The sequence below is a fragment of the Protobothrops mucrosquamatus genome, unplaced genomic scaffold (genome assembly GCF_001527695.2).
Source record: "Protobothrops mucrosquamatus isolate PMUCROS unplaced genomic scaffold, P.Mucros_1.0 scaffold408, whole genome shotgun sequence".
Taxonomy (NCBI): domain Eukaryota; kingdom Metazoa; phylum Chordata; class Lepidosauria; order Squamata; family Viperidae; genus Protobothrops; species Protobothrops mucrosquamatus.
Genome location: NW_015386738.1, coordinates 557,899 through 573,589, shown reverse-complemented (window position 1 = coordinate 573,589; position 15,691 = coordinate 557,899). Strand labels below are relative to the sequence as shown.

At 35.8% G+C, this 15,691-nt stretch overlaps 1 protein-coding gene across 1 annotated transcript in view; it reads left to right on the top strand.

The window, feature by feature from the left end:
* The window catches only part of IKZF1 (IKAROS family zinc finger 1), a 95,364-nt gene extending 80,021 nt beyond the window's left edge, over positions 1-15,343 (top strand). Inside the window, exons 4-7 of the mRNA XM_015816170.2 lie at positions 4,934-5,101; positions 6,324-6,449; positions 10,335-10,469; positions 14,593-15,343. Of these exons, the coding sequence (XP_015671656.1) occupies positions 4,934-5,101; positions 6,324-6,449; positions 10,335-10,469; positions 14,593-15,299 (1,136 nt within the window). The 3' untranslated portion in view covers positions 15,300-15,343. The remainder of the gene's footprint in view (positions 1-4,933; positions 5,102-6,323; positions 6,450-10,334; positions 10,470-14,592) is intronic.
* Positions 15,344-15,691: the final 348 nt, after the last annotated feature.

The window sequence follows — 15,691 nt, the reverse complement described above, 5'->3', positions numbered from 1 at the left end:
ATATGCCTGTAAGATCTTCTTTAGTTTTTCTGCCAAAATTGCAGCAAAGCATTTATAGTCTTTATTTAATAATGAAATAGGTCTATAATTCTTTATTTTTGTAGCATGTGGACTTTTCTTCGGTAATAACACAATATTGGCTTCTCTCCATGTTTGAGGTATCCTTTCTTCCTGTAATATATCATTCATTATATCCTTTAGAGCAGGGGTGTCAAATTTGCAATGTCACGTAACGTGTCGCGACATATCACGACCTTTTTGCCATTGCAAAAGGGCGGCATTTGACACCCCTGCTTTAGAGGCTGAAGACATTCCTCTTCAAAACACTTATAATATTGACTTGTAAGGCCATCTGGTCCTAGAGCTTTACCTGATTTCATTTTTTAATAGCTTCTGATATTTCAAAGGCAGTTATTGAGTCATTCATAATTTGCCTCTGACTTTGTGATAGCTTAGGGCCTTAGGCAACCTTTGTCTTAAAAGATATTAATCTATTTTAGACATATCTAACTCCTATTTTTTATACAAATTATGAAAAAAGTCTTTTTAACAAGCTCATATTCTGTTATTACCTTATTACCTTCACAAATTTTCTCATTCTCTTTTCCCTTTCCTTCCTTAGTTTATATGCCAATCATCTTCCTGATTTATTTGCAAATTCAAAGTGTCTTTGTTTCACATACTTCAATTTTGTTTCTATTTCTTGAACTGTTAACATAGACAATTGTTGCTGTAACAGTTTAATTTGATGTGAAATTTTAGAATCCAGAGGTGTTTTTTGCAGCTCGATTTCTTTCTGTCTAATTTCATCCAATATCTTTTGTGCCTTTTCCTGAGATCTTTTTCTTCTGTAAGCAGTTGTATTGTATAAAATAACCCATCATAACAGCTTTACTAGCATCCCACACAGTCGTTAAGGTTATCCCTTTACCTAAATTATTATCATTTAATTTCTTTTTGCAATCTTTTATGATCACCCCCTTTTGCAAAATAGATTCATTTAATCTCCATCTATATCTTAAACTCTTTCCTCTAAGTACCAAAAGAACTGGGTTATGGTCAGAAAAAGATTTAGGTAAAATGTCAACTTTCAAAATTTTATTTGCAAGATTTTTAGAAATCCATCTCATATCAATCCTTGAAACTGATTTATGTCTTTCTGAGGAAAAAAAAGTATATTCTCTAGCAGAACCATTTTTGTTTCTCCACGAGTCTGTTAGTACTAAATTGTCCATCATCTCAAAAAAGGTCTTTGGTAATTTACCCTGGGAGGGTTTAATCCCCTTGGTAGATGATCTATCCAAAGCTGGTAAAGTCACTCCATTCCAATCCCCCAACATAAACCAATTTTCATACAAAAAGGGTATTAGTTGATCCATAAGATATTCAAAACATTTACTTTTATCATCATTTAGCCTGTATAGACCCACTACTATTAATTTTATTCAATTAAATTCAGTTACCACTACTACAAATCTACAGGTTCATCTGCTAAAAGTAACTTAGGTTTAAGCTGAGGTTTTATATATAGGGCAACTCCATTAATTCCTCATTCTTAAAAAACCTATAGCATATTTTAAAATCATTTTACAGCTTAATCTTTTGTTATATCTCCTTAATGTAAAATATCTATAGTACAAAATCTGAATTCTGTGTGGATATTGCTTAATTGCAATTTTAAGATTGATTTGCCAATTTCTTTTTTGGATACTGTTGCAACTTTCTAGCACTTTGCTTATGTCTGTTTCTCCTATGCAACATGTATTTTCACTCTTTCACAATGTACATCCTTAGTTAAAGGAAGACACTTTTTTCAATATTCTATTTCTACCATATTTATCTTTTTTCTTTTTCAAAACTATTTTTAAAATAATTTTTACATGAAGGGATATCAAAACAAAATGTTTCAGTTGCACAGAGAATTATCTTCCAGTTGGTATATGCCCATACCACAGAACCTAGGCTTCACAGTGCAGGCAGTAATCATTCTTTCCTCAAACCTTGCTGCTGTTTCCAATTACCTGATTAGGGAAGCTGATTTTTTTCCTAGAACTCCACCTGCTCTATCCTTTCCTTTGACTTTAGTTTCTAGTGGGACAGTGGTTAAAGTGCATTATTGCAGGCAAACTCTACCTACAGCCTGGAATTCAATCCTGATGGGGCTCAAGATTGACTTCAGCCTTCTAGCCTTCCAAGGTTGGTAAAATGAGGGCCCAAATTGTTGGGGATAATATGCAAATAATTCTTCTACATTGTAAATCACCCAAAGAGTACCGCAAAGCACTGTGGTATGGTATATAAGTCTAAATGCTATTGCTATTCTAACAGACACATGCAAGTTTATTAGTGAAGCTTTTCATGGAGTGAAGATAAATAATAAAGAAATTATAGATCATAGAATAGAATAGAATAGAATAGAATAGAATAGAATAGAATAGAATAGAATAGAATAGAATAGAATAGAATAGAATAGAATAGAATAGAAGGGACCTTGGAGGTCTTCTAGTCCAGCCCCCTACTCAAGCAGGAGAACCTATACCATCTCAGACAAGTGACTGTCCAGTCTCTTTTTAAAAACCTCCAGTGATGGAGCGCCCACGATTTCTGAAGGCTAGCCGTTCCACTGGTTAATTGTCCTCACTGTTAGGAACTTTCTCCTTAATTCCAGGTTGCTTCTCTTTTTGATCAGTTTCCAACCATTGTTTCTTGACTTGCTAAACTTTAACATACTGTTCAATAGAGTAATAAGATTAGAAAGTGGAAAGAAATGATGACAAAATGATTATTTTACCAGTTCAATATTTTAAATTCAAATTTCCCTTTGGAATAAATTCTTCTTTTGGAAAAACCATTTGTTAGTTACATCTAACATATTTTGAAATGTATTAGCTTATTAAGATGAATGTATCTAGAAATATCTAGTAATTTCTCAGTTAGAAAAAAAGTTTAAATAGTAATTAGGAAGGATTATGGGAATTGATCCTTCTTTTTGGGTCTAGAGGGTGATTGATTGCCTCATTGGATTTCTTACCTTTATTAGACAGGATTTATATTATCAGTGTTTATATGAAAATAGAATATTTCAACATTGAATGGAGATATGTAATGCTGGGCAGGAGTAATGATTGATAGAGAAGAGAGAGTGGGTTAGGTAATGGTGAGGCAGGGGCACCAGTAATGTGGATGAACTTGTGGAATGAGGGGAAGGATGCTGCCTAAGAAACAGTTGGACAAGAGAGGCCAGAGCCCCAGTGGCTTAGCAGTCAGAGAAAGAAACTTGGGAGGGACCTGCCCTAATGGATCAAGAGGTTAAAAGCAGTGGCAGAAAGTTTGTACTTTCAGATTTGCAAGATTGATGTCAGCCCTCCCAGGTAAACTAGACTGGAAAAATGACTAGATACGTTAATTCAGCTTTATTGTGAGGGTATATTAACAGAAACGTGCAAATCTGAAAGTACAAACTTCCTGTCACCATTTTTAATCAATTAGGATGAGTCCTTCCTAAGCTTCTTTCTCTAACATTATGCCACTGGTCTCTCTTGTCTGGCTGTTTCCTATGTAGCATCTCCTCCCTTTGTTCCTCAAGGTCATCCATACATTTTATTACAGTACCTCACTAAATTCCTCTGCTATATAATAGTTGAATTACTATGAGGTTACGTAAAGGATATGGGAGAAAGGAAAGGAAATGTGATTTAATTACAGTTGATCAGGTTTGGCTAATAAAATATAGAGAAGACAAACTTAAACTGGTCAAGATGGAAAATGAAATTTACCATCGTTGAAGTTACTTTAGTTCTGGCATGTTAACAAAATAAGGAATATAGGAGAATTGTTATAGATAAGCAATAGTGCCTGATTAGCGGCAAGACAATGTTTTCTAGCTTCCTTTAGTATCTAACAAGACATCTATCTTGAATTATGATTAATATATAAATATTACCAAACTGTAATTATCCTATTAATTTCTTAAAATGCTCAAGGTTGATTGGCAATGCTAGTAAAGTATAGTCTAACCAAAAAAGCCTATTCTCTTCAAAAGATATTTTTAACAATAAAACAGTTCCATGTATAAATCCTAACAAGTGAATCTGACATTAATTACTCTGGGCTGTTTTTAAAAGCAAAACCAAAAGAAGCAAAACAAAACAAACAAAAACAAGCCTGCAGTCAATTTCTGATATAACATATCAGCAATGAGAGTTAGGAGTTCTGTGTGGAAGATGTTTTCTCCTTTGCTCTGTCTTAACTTCCTTTTTTTAGTCCATCCCACCCCACTCTACCCCACCCTCTCACTCATCCACCTGCCCCCACACTTTTCTGTCTCTTTCCTGATTTGGCTGCTTAGGGACAGTCAGGTAATGGAGAAGAAATTGAAAGGAAAATACAGGGAAAATGTAAATGAAAAGAAGTTATTATAACTGTTATAATGAAGTGCCTTTCATTTAAATATAAGAATGTAACGCTGAAATGAACTTGTGATCCTGAAATGCATTTTTAATGAGTTTCCTTTTTATTTTGCTGCTTCAGTGGCATATTTTAAAGACCCTTTGAAAAAAGCCACATTAAAAAAACCCACCAAATGCCACAACATGCAAAATTGGATATTGGTTTATTCCAAAACTGCTGATCAGGAAGAGTGGCTCTTCAACACAAAATGTTGCAGTCACTTTATTTAAATGAGTTTGAATTTGCATTGTGATGTGCCATTCTGATTTAGAAAAAAAATTAGATTTTCAGATCAAATTGACCCAGCCAGTGAAGCATTAAGGAACTGGCAGGTTTAGTCTGAAAGGCTCATGTTATATCAAACCTGCAGCTGGTGGAAGTCACAGAGCGCCAGTTGGAAAACAACTTTCTCACTGAAATCATCCTCCTATTACCTTGTAAGAGTTTTGTTCTCACATATTTTTCCCTCTCATTCTCCCTGTAGGCGAACGCCCCTTCCAGTGTAATCAGTGTGGGGCATCCTTTACTCAAAAGGGCAACCTTCTCCGCCACATAAAGTTACACTCCGGCGAAAAGCCCTTCAAGTGCCACTTGTGTAACTATGCTTGCCGTCGTAGAGATGCTCTTACGGGCCATCTGAGGACCCATTCCGGTAGGTTCCATGATAGAAAATTCTAGAAAAGTTTTGCTTGCTACTTGGCCAAGCCAAATTATATCTACCAAATGATTTGAGATTAATGCTAATTTAGTTGAGGTTACTTCTAATCTCAGTTGAAACCAAAGGCCTACTAGATATTTGGTTAGTTGCATTTCAATTAAATTTTCAGGTAGACTAGCCCACAACAGAACAGAATAACAGACTGGAACAGCATATTTCCTATCAGTTTGTATGCAGCCCAGCAGCCCATATATTTTTTTCTTATTATCTTTTGCCTGTTTGTGAGATCACAAGAGTTGTCAAGTATAGAGCAAACTATAGATTTGATTCAGAACTATTTATTATTTTTAATAAATGGTTGGCCATGTATTAGCATTGTAAAACACAATGAATCATAAATTTACAAACTACATATGGCCAACAGTTCCATAGATGGGGCCAACCCAAATACATAGTTATAAAATATAGGTTATTCCTTATATCTTTATATATATAGGAACAACTTGCCTCCAGAAGTTGTGGTTTAAAAACTTAAAAACTAAAGGTTTTTAAGAAGACATTGGACAACCATTCATCTGAATTGGTGTAGGGTCTCCTGCTTCAGTATGGACTAGAAGACCTCCAAGGTCCCTTCCAATTCTGTTATTCTGTTATTCAGCTGCAGAAACATGGGTTATTTGATAACTAAAAAAACATCATAGTCAATCTGTTTTATAAAGATAGAAGTAATAATGGACAAAATTAACAGCTAAAATTTCTTTACCATTAGATATAAGCATTTAATATTACATGCATAGAATGCAGGTTTGAGCATTTAAACAATTTTCAAGTCACAATTTCATGTTTATAGCTTTTCTTGTAGAAAAGTTACAAAATAACTTTTCAAAGTGATTTTAAAATCAGGCAAGTTTTATTCATTATTAAATTTATTTGTATTTGAACTCAAATCTTCAAGCCAGAGTTAAGCAAATTCTAATCTGGCAATTTTTCTCTCTTACTAGTGGCAGTTTTCCCAGGATATTTTGAGTCAATGAGCCTGTTTTCATTACAACATGACCAAATTACATACCCCCAAAATTGCAGTAAAAATTATCCTTTTCATTCTTCAGGATGGCTGTTGAGTCTGGCTGTTTGTACTTATTTGATTCACATTATCTGGACTAAATTATTCCAGACCTCTTTGAGTTTCTACAATAAATTCCATTTTCCCCTGCAGTTGGCAAACCTCATAAATGTGGATATTGTGGTCGGAGTTATAAGCAGCGAAGCTCTTTGGAAGAACATAAGGAGCGCTGCCACAACTATTTACAAACCATGAATCTTTCAGGTGGCATATATCCGGGTAAGAATACAAAGCAAAAGGCAAGATTAGCTTCAAAATAAGATGCAATTATAAGGCCCAATTTTATGAGTAATCCAGTGCTCTCTTGGAGCACTAACATTTTTAGGAGCTGTAGAAAGCACTGATAAGTTTAAGGGGGAAGGGACTGATCAAATTCCCAAAGGCAGAGAGATTGAATGTGAGAAATAGCTATTGGCCTCTTGTTTGGTTACTATTGCTCAGTTGAAGTTGAGCAAGTGATCCTTCCTGTTGTTTTTTTTTTGCCTTATCTTTGAATGGCTACTTTTATGCTGCCCACTTTCTTTCCCTTGCTTACTTTCAAACAGCTACACCTTTTTGGAGAATTTTATAGATGATCTTATTGTCATAGCAATAAGAAGCTATTTCTTCTTTCTGTTTGCAGGTTCAATAGTGTGATCATCTATCTTCCCTGCCTTTCTCAAACAGTAATCCTCCTTTCCCCCACTGGCTCCAATACTGAGAATTAATAGGAATATCTGGGAAACCTCCAAATATGAGATAGAATTTTTTTATCTTCCAAGAAAAACAAGTTCTTTGACATGGAAATTATTTTAGAAGCAATATTCTTTCTCCTATTCTTGTTTCAGCACTCATTAATCAACCATTTCAGTGATTGCATATTATAAGGTACAAACACACATACAGTCACATTTATTTGAAAGGGGACAATTCATGCTTATTCCATCTTTGCTGAATGCACAGTAAAATATGGACATCCATTAATAATGTGCATAGAGAAACAGATGGAGACCACTGTTCCTTAAAGTTGAGATAACTATTGGTTATGAACACTTCGGTTGCATACTAATTGCATATCTGAATGGATTAGATATGAATGATCAGACCAGTTATATACAAGTCTTCTTATACACTTTTTTAAAAGCACACATTCATTTTGCATTGGAACAGTTTAAAGCAGAATGCCCCACAAGGCTATTGCATATTTTCTGAAGGCATATTTTGGATTACTGGAAACACAATTCCTAACATTGCCATCAAACACTATGTGGAAAGTAAGGTCCTTTCAGGAAAAGATACAAACTGTATCGAGTCCTTGTAACAAGACTAGATAAAGCATTTTTGATATACCTATTACTGCGTGTATAATGAAAAAGAATTAAAATTGCTTTGATCCTGTCAATGCATTTTAACTATTTCCTTGCTCATAATTACATTTCTGCTAGCAAATTATATGGCTCATGGCAGACCACAATAAAAACATTATCAAATCTCAAAAAACTCCAAATAAATAAAGAAATGTATAGCAGTTCATTAGCGGAAGTAACTCAATGAAAATAATATAATTCCAACTGCATCAACTACTTCAATTATTAGCAACATAAAAATGGGTAATATTCCAAGTCCTGCAGTTTTCACTTTGTAACAGAATGCCAAAGCCTGTGCTAATTTAGCTTTCAGGTAGGCTGATCCATCATGTGGGAGACACTATGGCCCCTTCAGTCTAGAAATAAATGATCAGCTCAGTTGGAATATATAATAGCACAGGATATAATGGTTGTATCAGGTGGAAGTCCTGAAGATAGTTTTTGCAGATTATCTTGTCAGTAGGTTATGTTGTTTTAAGTTTCATATGCAGCTGCTACATTTAATGTTTTTGGACAATAGCACTTAGGCTTATATACCACTTCACAGTGCTCTACAGCCTCTCTAAGCAGCTTACAGAGTCAGCATATTGCTCCCAACAATCTGGGTCCTCATTTTACCAACCTCAGAAGGATGGAAGGCTGAGTCAACCTTGAACAAATCAGAATCGAACTCCTGGAGTGAGCAGTACTGCATTCTAACCACTGCACCACCACAGCTCTGTGCTTGTATAGCTGTCACATTTTCAGATAATCTAAAGTTAATGTCTGTCAAAATAGTGTTGGAAAGCAGCTGAGATGCTTCTGACAATTGATGCAGTTTTCACTTTGTAACAGAATGCCAAAGCCTGTGCTAATTTAGCTTTCAGGTAGGCTGATCCATCATGTGGGAGACCTTTTCATTTTTGCTAAGTTGGGAACTTTTAAATATAGCAAATTGATTTACACAAAGGGTTACTTTTGGTTCTAGATTATAATAAGCATCTATGAGACTGTGTGCTAAACTATTTATTTCAAAAACAATATACATATGGATTGTATTATGACCAATCAAAATATCCCAAATATGCAGGTATTTAAACTCACCATATTTATTAATCAGACTAGAGGACACATAAATCAGAGTATCACAACAGGAATAAACCAGACCAAATTGGGCTATATTTTTTCACACAAATTTGTACTTCCAACTCAGTATAGATGATTGGAAATACTTTGTAGAGATCCAGTAATATAGCAATTGCACAAAAAGTTTGAAAATAATTTTGAATCAGTTGACATAAGCCCCACATTTAAAAAGTTCAGTGGAGTGATTAAGGACAATGCTTTAATAGACAGCCAATGATTTATAACCAAGTAGAAAATAGAAAAGGTTTAGGTGTTGGGATAAGGCAAAATCATTCTTTTGCACAAGAACAATGAATTCAACACAGAGCAAGAAATATGAGTGGTAGAGTATGAGCAGTATGTGAATGCCACCAGGTAACCATTGTAGGAATGATGGATTGTATAAACTGTAGCAAGTATCTTCTTTGCAAATATACTCTTGATAACAAGTGGTTTGTATTAAAGTAACAAAAAAAATTCAAAATCTGTTTCTCTTCTTAAATAGCACTATGGACAGAGATTTCTGAGCTGCTTTACAATGAAACAGTAACTTGAAGATCAGAAACTGTTATGGGAGAGGAACAGAATTCCCTCCCACAATGAAAGAGGGAAGTAGAAAATTATTAAAGATCATTGATTCACTTAATTTATATTGAGTCTTCTGATTGATCTTTACTTCAAATTTAAACCTGGAGTCTCACAAGCTGCCTCTAGAATACTCTAGAGAAAAAAAAAATAAGGAAGCTGTAGAATAACATATCTAGAATTATCCCACAACTTCTTCATTTCTTAGGAATATAGATACATACATACATACATATATACATCTTTTCCATAGCAAAACAAGGCGGTCTTCCTTAATGAGGGTCTGCATTAGAATTCAGTGATATATTTTTCTCTATTTCTCCTGGAAAACATATACAGGCCTCTTGGTTAGAAAGAAAACATCCTATTTTGCTTGAGTATTAGTTAGGACTTGTTACTCCCTGCTGGAGTCCAAGAGAGAAGAAACAGGGAGTTATCACAGGGCATTTCCTTCCTCCACATTTTTGCTTTATGCCAGGGGTGTCAAACTGCCGACCCATGGGCCAGATGCATCATAGCAAAACCACGCCCACTCCATTGCCAGCAATGGCAAAAAAAGTCACAATACGTCGCAACATGTCACGTGACATTCCAAGTTTGACACCCCTGCTTTATGTCTATGTTTTATATGTTGTTTTTTAATAACTGCTATGCACACTCACAAAGTCACTGGTTACCACTGTCACAAACTATGCTGCGCTTTTGTTACTGTTGATTTGTTTTTCAGAGAAGGGCTTTATTTTAAAAAGTAGGTAGGACAAAGAAATGGATGAAAGCAGAAGGAAAAAGTAAATCTAAGTTGAACTAAATCTTAATTCAAATTAAAATAGGAAGTATTTATATAATTATGTCCATATATTTAATACATTTCATATTCTCTTGTATTAAAAATGACAATGGGAACTTGGATTTTGCATCTCTGTGTCAGAGGATTTAATTATCAGCTACCCCAAGCTACCTTTCTTTTTGTTGCTTCTCAGCTTTAGAGCCTGACTGTCAGCAGAGTTTCAGAAAAAATGGAAAATAACTGTGCCTTAAACATCTGGTGTCCTTTAACACTTTTTTCCAGTCTTGAAAGAGGAAACTAGCCAAAGTGAAATGGCTGAAGACCTGTGTAAAATGGGATCAGAGCGCTCCCTTATGCTGGACAGGCTAGCAAGTAACGTCGCCAAACGTAAGAGTTCTCTGCCTCAGAAATTTGTTGGTAAGAACTAAATGTTGCTCCCTCGTTTTCCTGATTGGATTCTTCCATTTTGTTTGTACTTCTGTATAACAATAGAAAAAGCAAAACAATTAACCAAAAATGTGGATTCCAAGCTGCTCTTAGCAGTGGCCAATAAAACAGCACTGACATGATTTAAAGTTTCCAAAAAGTGTTTTACCCCTGCGATTGAGGAAAGCAGACAGAGTGGATACAGAAATAGCTTGTTTGTTTGTTTATAAAATTTATATGCCACCCATCTTGTATCCAACAACTATGAGTGGCTTACAACATAACAAACATTAGAAACAATAATATCCATTATAAATAGCAGGAAAAAAATTAACAATCTTAAAGATAATATGGCAAAGAAGGATGCTGGACACATGGGAGGGAGATGGCATTGAACTTAATTAACCAACCACCTCCAGTATGAAGCTTCACACATAGGGAAAGATATGTAAGATAGGAAAATGATATCCATACTTGGTGGGATCTTTGGGATACAAAAACTCTGGACATTATCATTCTTAGCAATTGATGTAATCTAACATGGAATCAATTATTTACCAAGATTGAATCTATGTCTTTTCAAATAGAACAACTCTCATGATTCCTGCCTTGGCAATTGATACTGATTAAAGTTAATTCAGCACCTTGAAGAGTCATGGATTCACCATTCCTAAAATTGCACTTCTGAGATATTTGTAGTCTCTCTGAGAATACTAGAGTAATTGAATGAGAAGTAAGACCTTCGACTTGAGCAAAAACAGTTTTTCTGATTTGATAGTTTTCTCTTATGTCTCCTATAATCTCCCCCTTTTTTTGGTGAAAGTCCAACATGGGCTATAGTTTAAGGTAAATCTACTGTTCCAATGCTTATTCTGATTGATTCAACTTCATATAATCTCAACTAAAAAAGAGTTGTTGTTGTTGTTAGTTGCAAAGTCTTGTCCGACCCATCGCAACCCCATGGACAATGTTCCTCTAGACCTTCCTGTCCTCTACTATCTTCTGGAGTCCATTTAAGCTCATGCCTATTGCTTCAGTGACTCCATCCAGCCATCTCATTCTCTGTCATCCCCTTCTTCTATTGCCCTCAATCTTTCCCAGCATTAGGCTCTTCTCCAGTGAGTCCTTCCTTCTCATTAGGTGGCCAAAATACTTGAGTTTCAACTTCAGGATCTGGCCTTCTAAAGAACAGTCAGGGTTGATCTCCTCTAGGACTGACCGGTCTGATTGCCTTGCAGTCCAGGGGAGAGAGAGAGAAATAATTAATAGCAACACATGAGGTAATGATAAAATTCAGCTTTTGCAGCCAAATCTACTGATTATATGTAGTTTACCAAGAATAATGTCTTAATTTTTATAATGTTGCTTAGAAATGGAATGAACACTTATGTTACAGTGTGTTTAGTACACAGAAGATATTCATGTATATGCAGAATTTTTTTACTAACATTTTGAAAACTATTCATCCAGTTCACTATACTTCGCTTCCTATCAGTGCTTCCAAAACAGCATGAAAACTATATAAAATTCATATGTCCTATCAGTATAATATTGAATACTTCAGTAGTAATTCAAATGCACAACAAAAATGATTTCATAAAACTCTTAGTCTTGCAGAGCATAATTGCATGATACAGGAATAACAGCATTATTAAGAGAACGATATTGCCAGATGCATAGGCCTGACACTCAGGAGATGTGATAGTAGTGTTCCATATTGCTGCCCAGAAACTTTTGTAATATAGTTAGCCTCATCAGATGACCTTACATTGTACTGTAGATGAAAATTACTCACAGACTTTCTTAAGTTCAGAAACATTATCTAAATAAAGTGCCACATATTTTTCCAGAAGAATACAAAATCTATGAACATGGAACAAACATGGATTTTCAATAATTTTGAGAAGAACATTTTTGGTTATGGATTAGTCCTGGCATGGGACTAGAGGAAGATGCAATTTTCATGCTCTCACTTCCTTATTGACATAATAAGAAATCTTGCCAGCTATGAAGACTTAGAAGAGTAGTGTTTCCTGTCAGTTATTCACAGTGTGGCGTAAGAAGATAACAATAATGACAGCAAGAATTTTAGTAAGACATGGACGTAGGCTCTAAAAACATGAAGGCTTTATCAAAATGAAATCAAGTAACTCAGATGCTTAGTAGCCACAATTCTGCTTTGGTCACAAGAAAGAATCTCTTTTCCCATTAGGTGATAATTCTGTCCCCCCTCCAATGTTGGATCATGCTAATTGTAAGGACTCACTTCAATCCCACATCTTAAGAAAGCAGAACTCTTGGAGACGGTTTCCTCCAACAGGAACTTTTATTAAAAGTAGTTGATAGCAGGCATAATAGACATGATCTGAGGGATTCCTTTACAGATCAATACTTTAAAGTGTCCCCAAGCCAACCCCACCCCACAGTTCATCCGGACGGCTCAGATCGGCCAATCCACAGGTGTTAAAGTCCATTGTGGGAAAGGGGAGATAACATCAGTGTGGCTTCGGTCGTAGCACGATGTTCAAGCAGCTCTTTGCACCTCCTTTTGAGACCAGAGAAATAAGCCAGGCTCCAGAGGTTGTATTTCTTTCTCCCCCTTTTTTCCTAGCTGACAGGTTTGGGAGAAGAAAGTTCAGAGAGAGCTGCAGTGTAGGAAGCAAATTATTACATTGTAGCAGGCAGCGGACACAGAGGCAATAATAAAGTAAAAGGTTACATTGTAGCAAATAGAGGAAGCGAAAGCAATAACCCCGCAGGCATATTCCCCCCTCCCCATTGGGAGTATGGCAGAACTCAGGAAAAAGTGAGATTTGTTTTTAGATTAGAGGAGATAGATAGAAATGAAATAGAAATGGGTTCTGACACTAATATTTCATTACAGTTCTATATAAGTTGTAGTTAATTTCTAGAAAAAAAGAGAAAGCTTCTAGTTTCAAACATAACTCAGTGTGGAGGTATTCTTAGGAATTACTGATTTACAAAGTCTGATCTTCTGCATTGAGTAGAAAATTGGATGAAATGATGAAGAATCTCCAGGACTGGATGCCCTGCTTTTTTGAAATTAAAAGCAAGTGGAGGGGAATTTAATTCTTGTTCTCAAGCCACTGTTCCAGGCTAATAAACCTTTTTCCTCCCCTACAGAAAGCTGCTATTTGACCCATACAGGAATAAAAGTATGTTTCCAATTCTGGAGAAAATAAGTTTTAGGACATGAGAATTTTTAGCAGAGGTTTATTTGCTATGTTACTACTCTGCTCATCTGACTGCCATTTTCCATCATAGGTATTTTAACTTCTGTCACACAAGTCTGATTCTATGAGAAAGGAAAACAGAATATTTAGAATCATGGAAGGTAGCAAAAGCAGCATGCACATGTACTTTGTCCAATCTATTACAATGCTTTGTTCAGGAAATTGCTTTGCAGAGAATATAAAGTTATGTGAGAAAAATAGAGTGATCTCGATTCTGCTTCTGCAGGAGTTTCAAGTTGGTACGACCAAGCCTTTCTCAGCTTTGCTCTCTTTCTCATAGCAAACTATGTCAGGCTATGTCACAAAGGAGCCATATTTGGGAGTTATCTCTCTGAGCCCAGAACTCTCTCTCTATATATATAAAAAAACTCCCTTTCCACATACAGCAAGCGTATGGAATCTCTGACAGCTCACAGGTATGGTGTGGCATGTGAAGGTCCACACTCCAAAGGATCAGGTTTTATCTCCCAATAAGAGGAGTTAAAAAAATACAAAGGCATCTACTTTTGGAAGGAAGGAAGGAAGGAAGGAAGGAAGGAAGGAAGGAAGGAAGGAAGGAAGGAAGGAAGGAAGGAAGGAAGTCTTCAAATGATGAATTATATTAATCAAACAAAATAATAGTCACAAATAGTCAGAAAATTGGCAAGTTCAGCTGAATTCCGAACAGTGATTCTGCTAAAATGTATTAGAAATATTTCATTTTAGAATCTTTGCCTTTGTGCACACCTTCTCAACTTACTACCTTTGTGTACAGATTATTCATATTTTCCCAATGTCATTATCGATTCTTATTGATCAGGCCTGATGTCTAGAAAAATATTTCAAAACCAAGCCTAACTATGATATATTTTGGATTGCAGGTGAGAAATGTATATCTGATATTCCCTATGATACAACCACCAATTATGAAAAGGAGAATGATATGATGCAAACCCATGTCATTGACCAAGCTATTAATAATGCCATCAATTATCTAGGGGCGGAATCTTTGCGCCCTTTGGTGCAGACATCCCCTGGTGGCTCAGAAGGAGTGCCTGTCATCAGTCCAATGTATCAGCTTCACAAACCCCTTGGAGACAGCCATGCTCGAGCCAATCATGCAGTTCAGGACAGTGCAGTGGAAAACTTGCTACTACTTTCTAAAACCAAGTCCATCTCTTCAGAAAGGGACCCTTCACCCAGCAACAGTGGCCAAGACTCCACCGATACTGAGAGCAATAATGAAGAACGTAGTGGTTTAATATACCTAACCAACCACATAGTGCCTCATGCACGGAATGGCCTCTCCATAAAAGAAGAACACAGGCAGTATGATGTCCTAAGAGGAAGCAATGACAGCTCCCAAGATGCTTTCAAAGTAATCAATGGCAATGGGGAGCAAGTAAAAGTCTACAAATGTGAACACTGTAGAATTCTTTTTCTAGACCATGTAATGTATACCATCCATATGGGTTGTCATGGATTCCGTGATCCTTTTGAGTGTAATATGTGTGGCTATCACAGCCAGGATAGGTATGAGTTCTCTTCCCACATAACTCGAGGGGAACACCGTTTCCACATGAATTAAAACTTTTGCTGTATGCAGTATTTGGAGCAATGTGAACAGCAGCCATAAAGAAAAAGAAAAAACACAATGAGCAGGATAGTATTCAATAAAAATACATATCAGAAAGCTGAGCTGCCAGAAATGAGCTCTTCTTGTAGCATGCATTCATGAGACAGTTTTATATTAACAATAGTGGGGTGGTTTTTTTTGCAAATGTAGGTAACCAAAATGTTAGTGTAGTAAACAGAAACTTTTAGTTAAGTAAAAGAACCTCTTTCTTGCTAGCAAGTGCTTCTTGCAAAATCTCACTCCCACCCCCATCCCTTATTTAAGGCTGTTAATTGTGCACACTCATCTCTGAATTTGACTGAAATGTAGAAAGATAAACTTAGCATATTTTTATGCAGATGTTT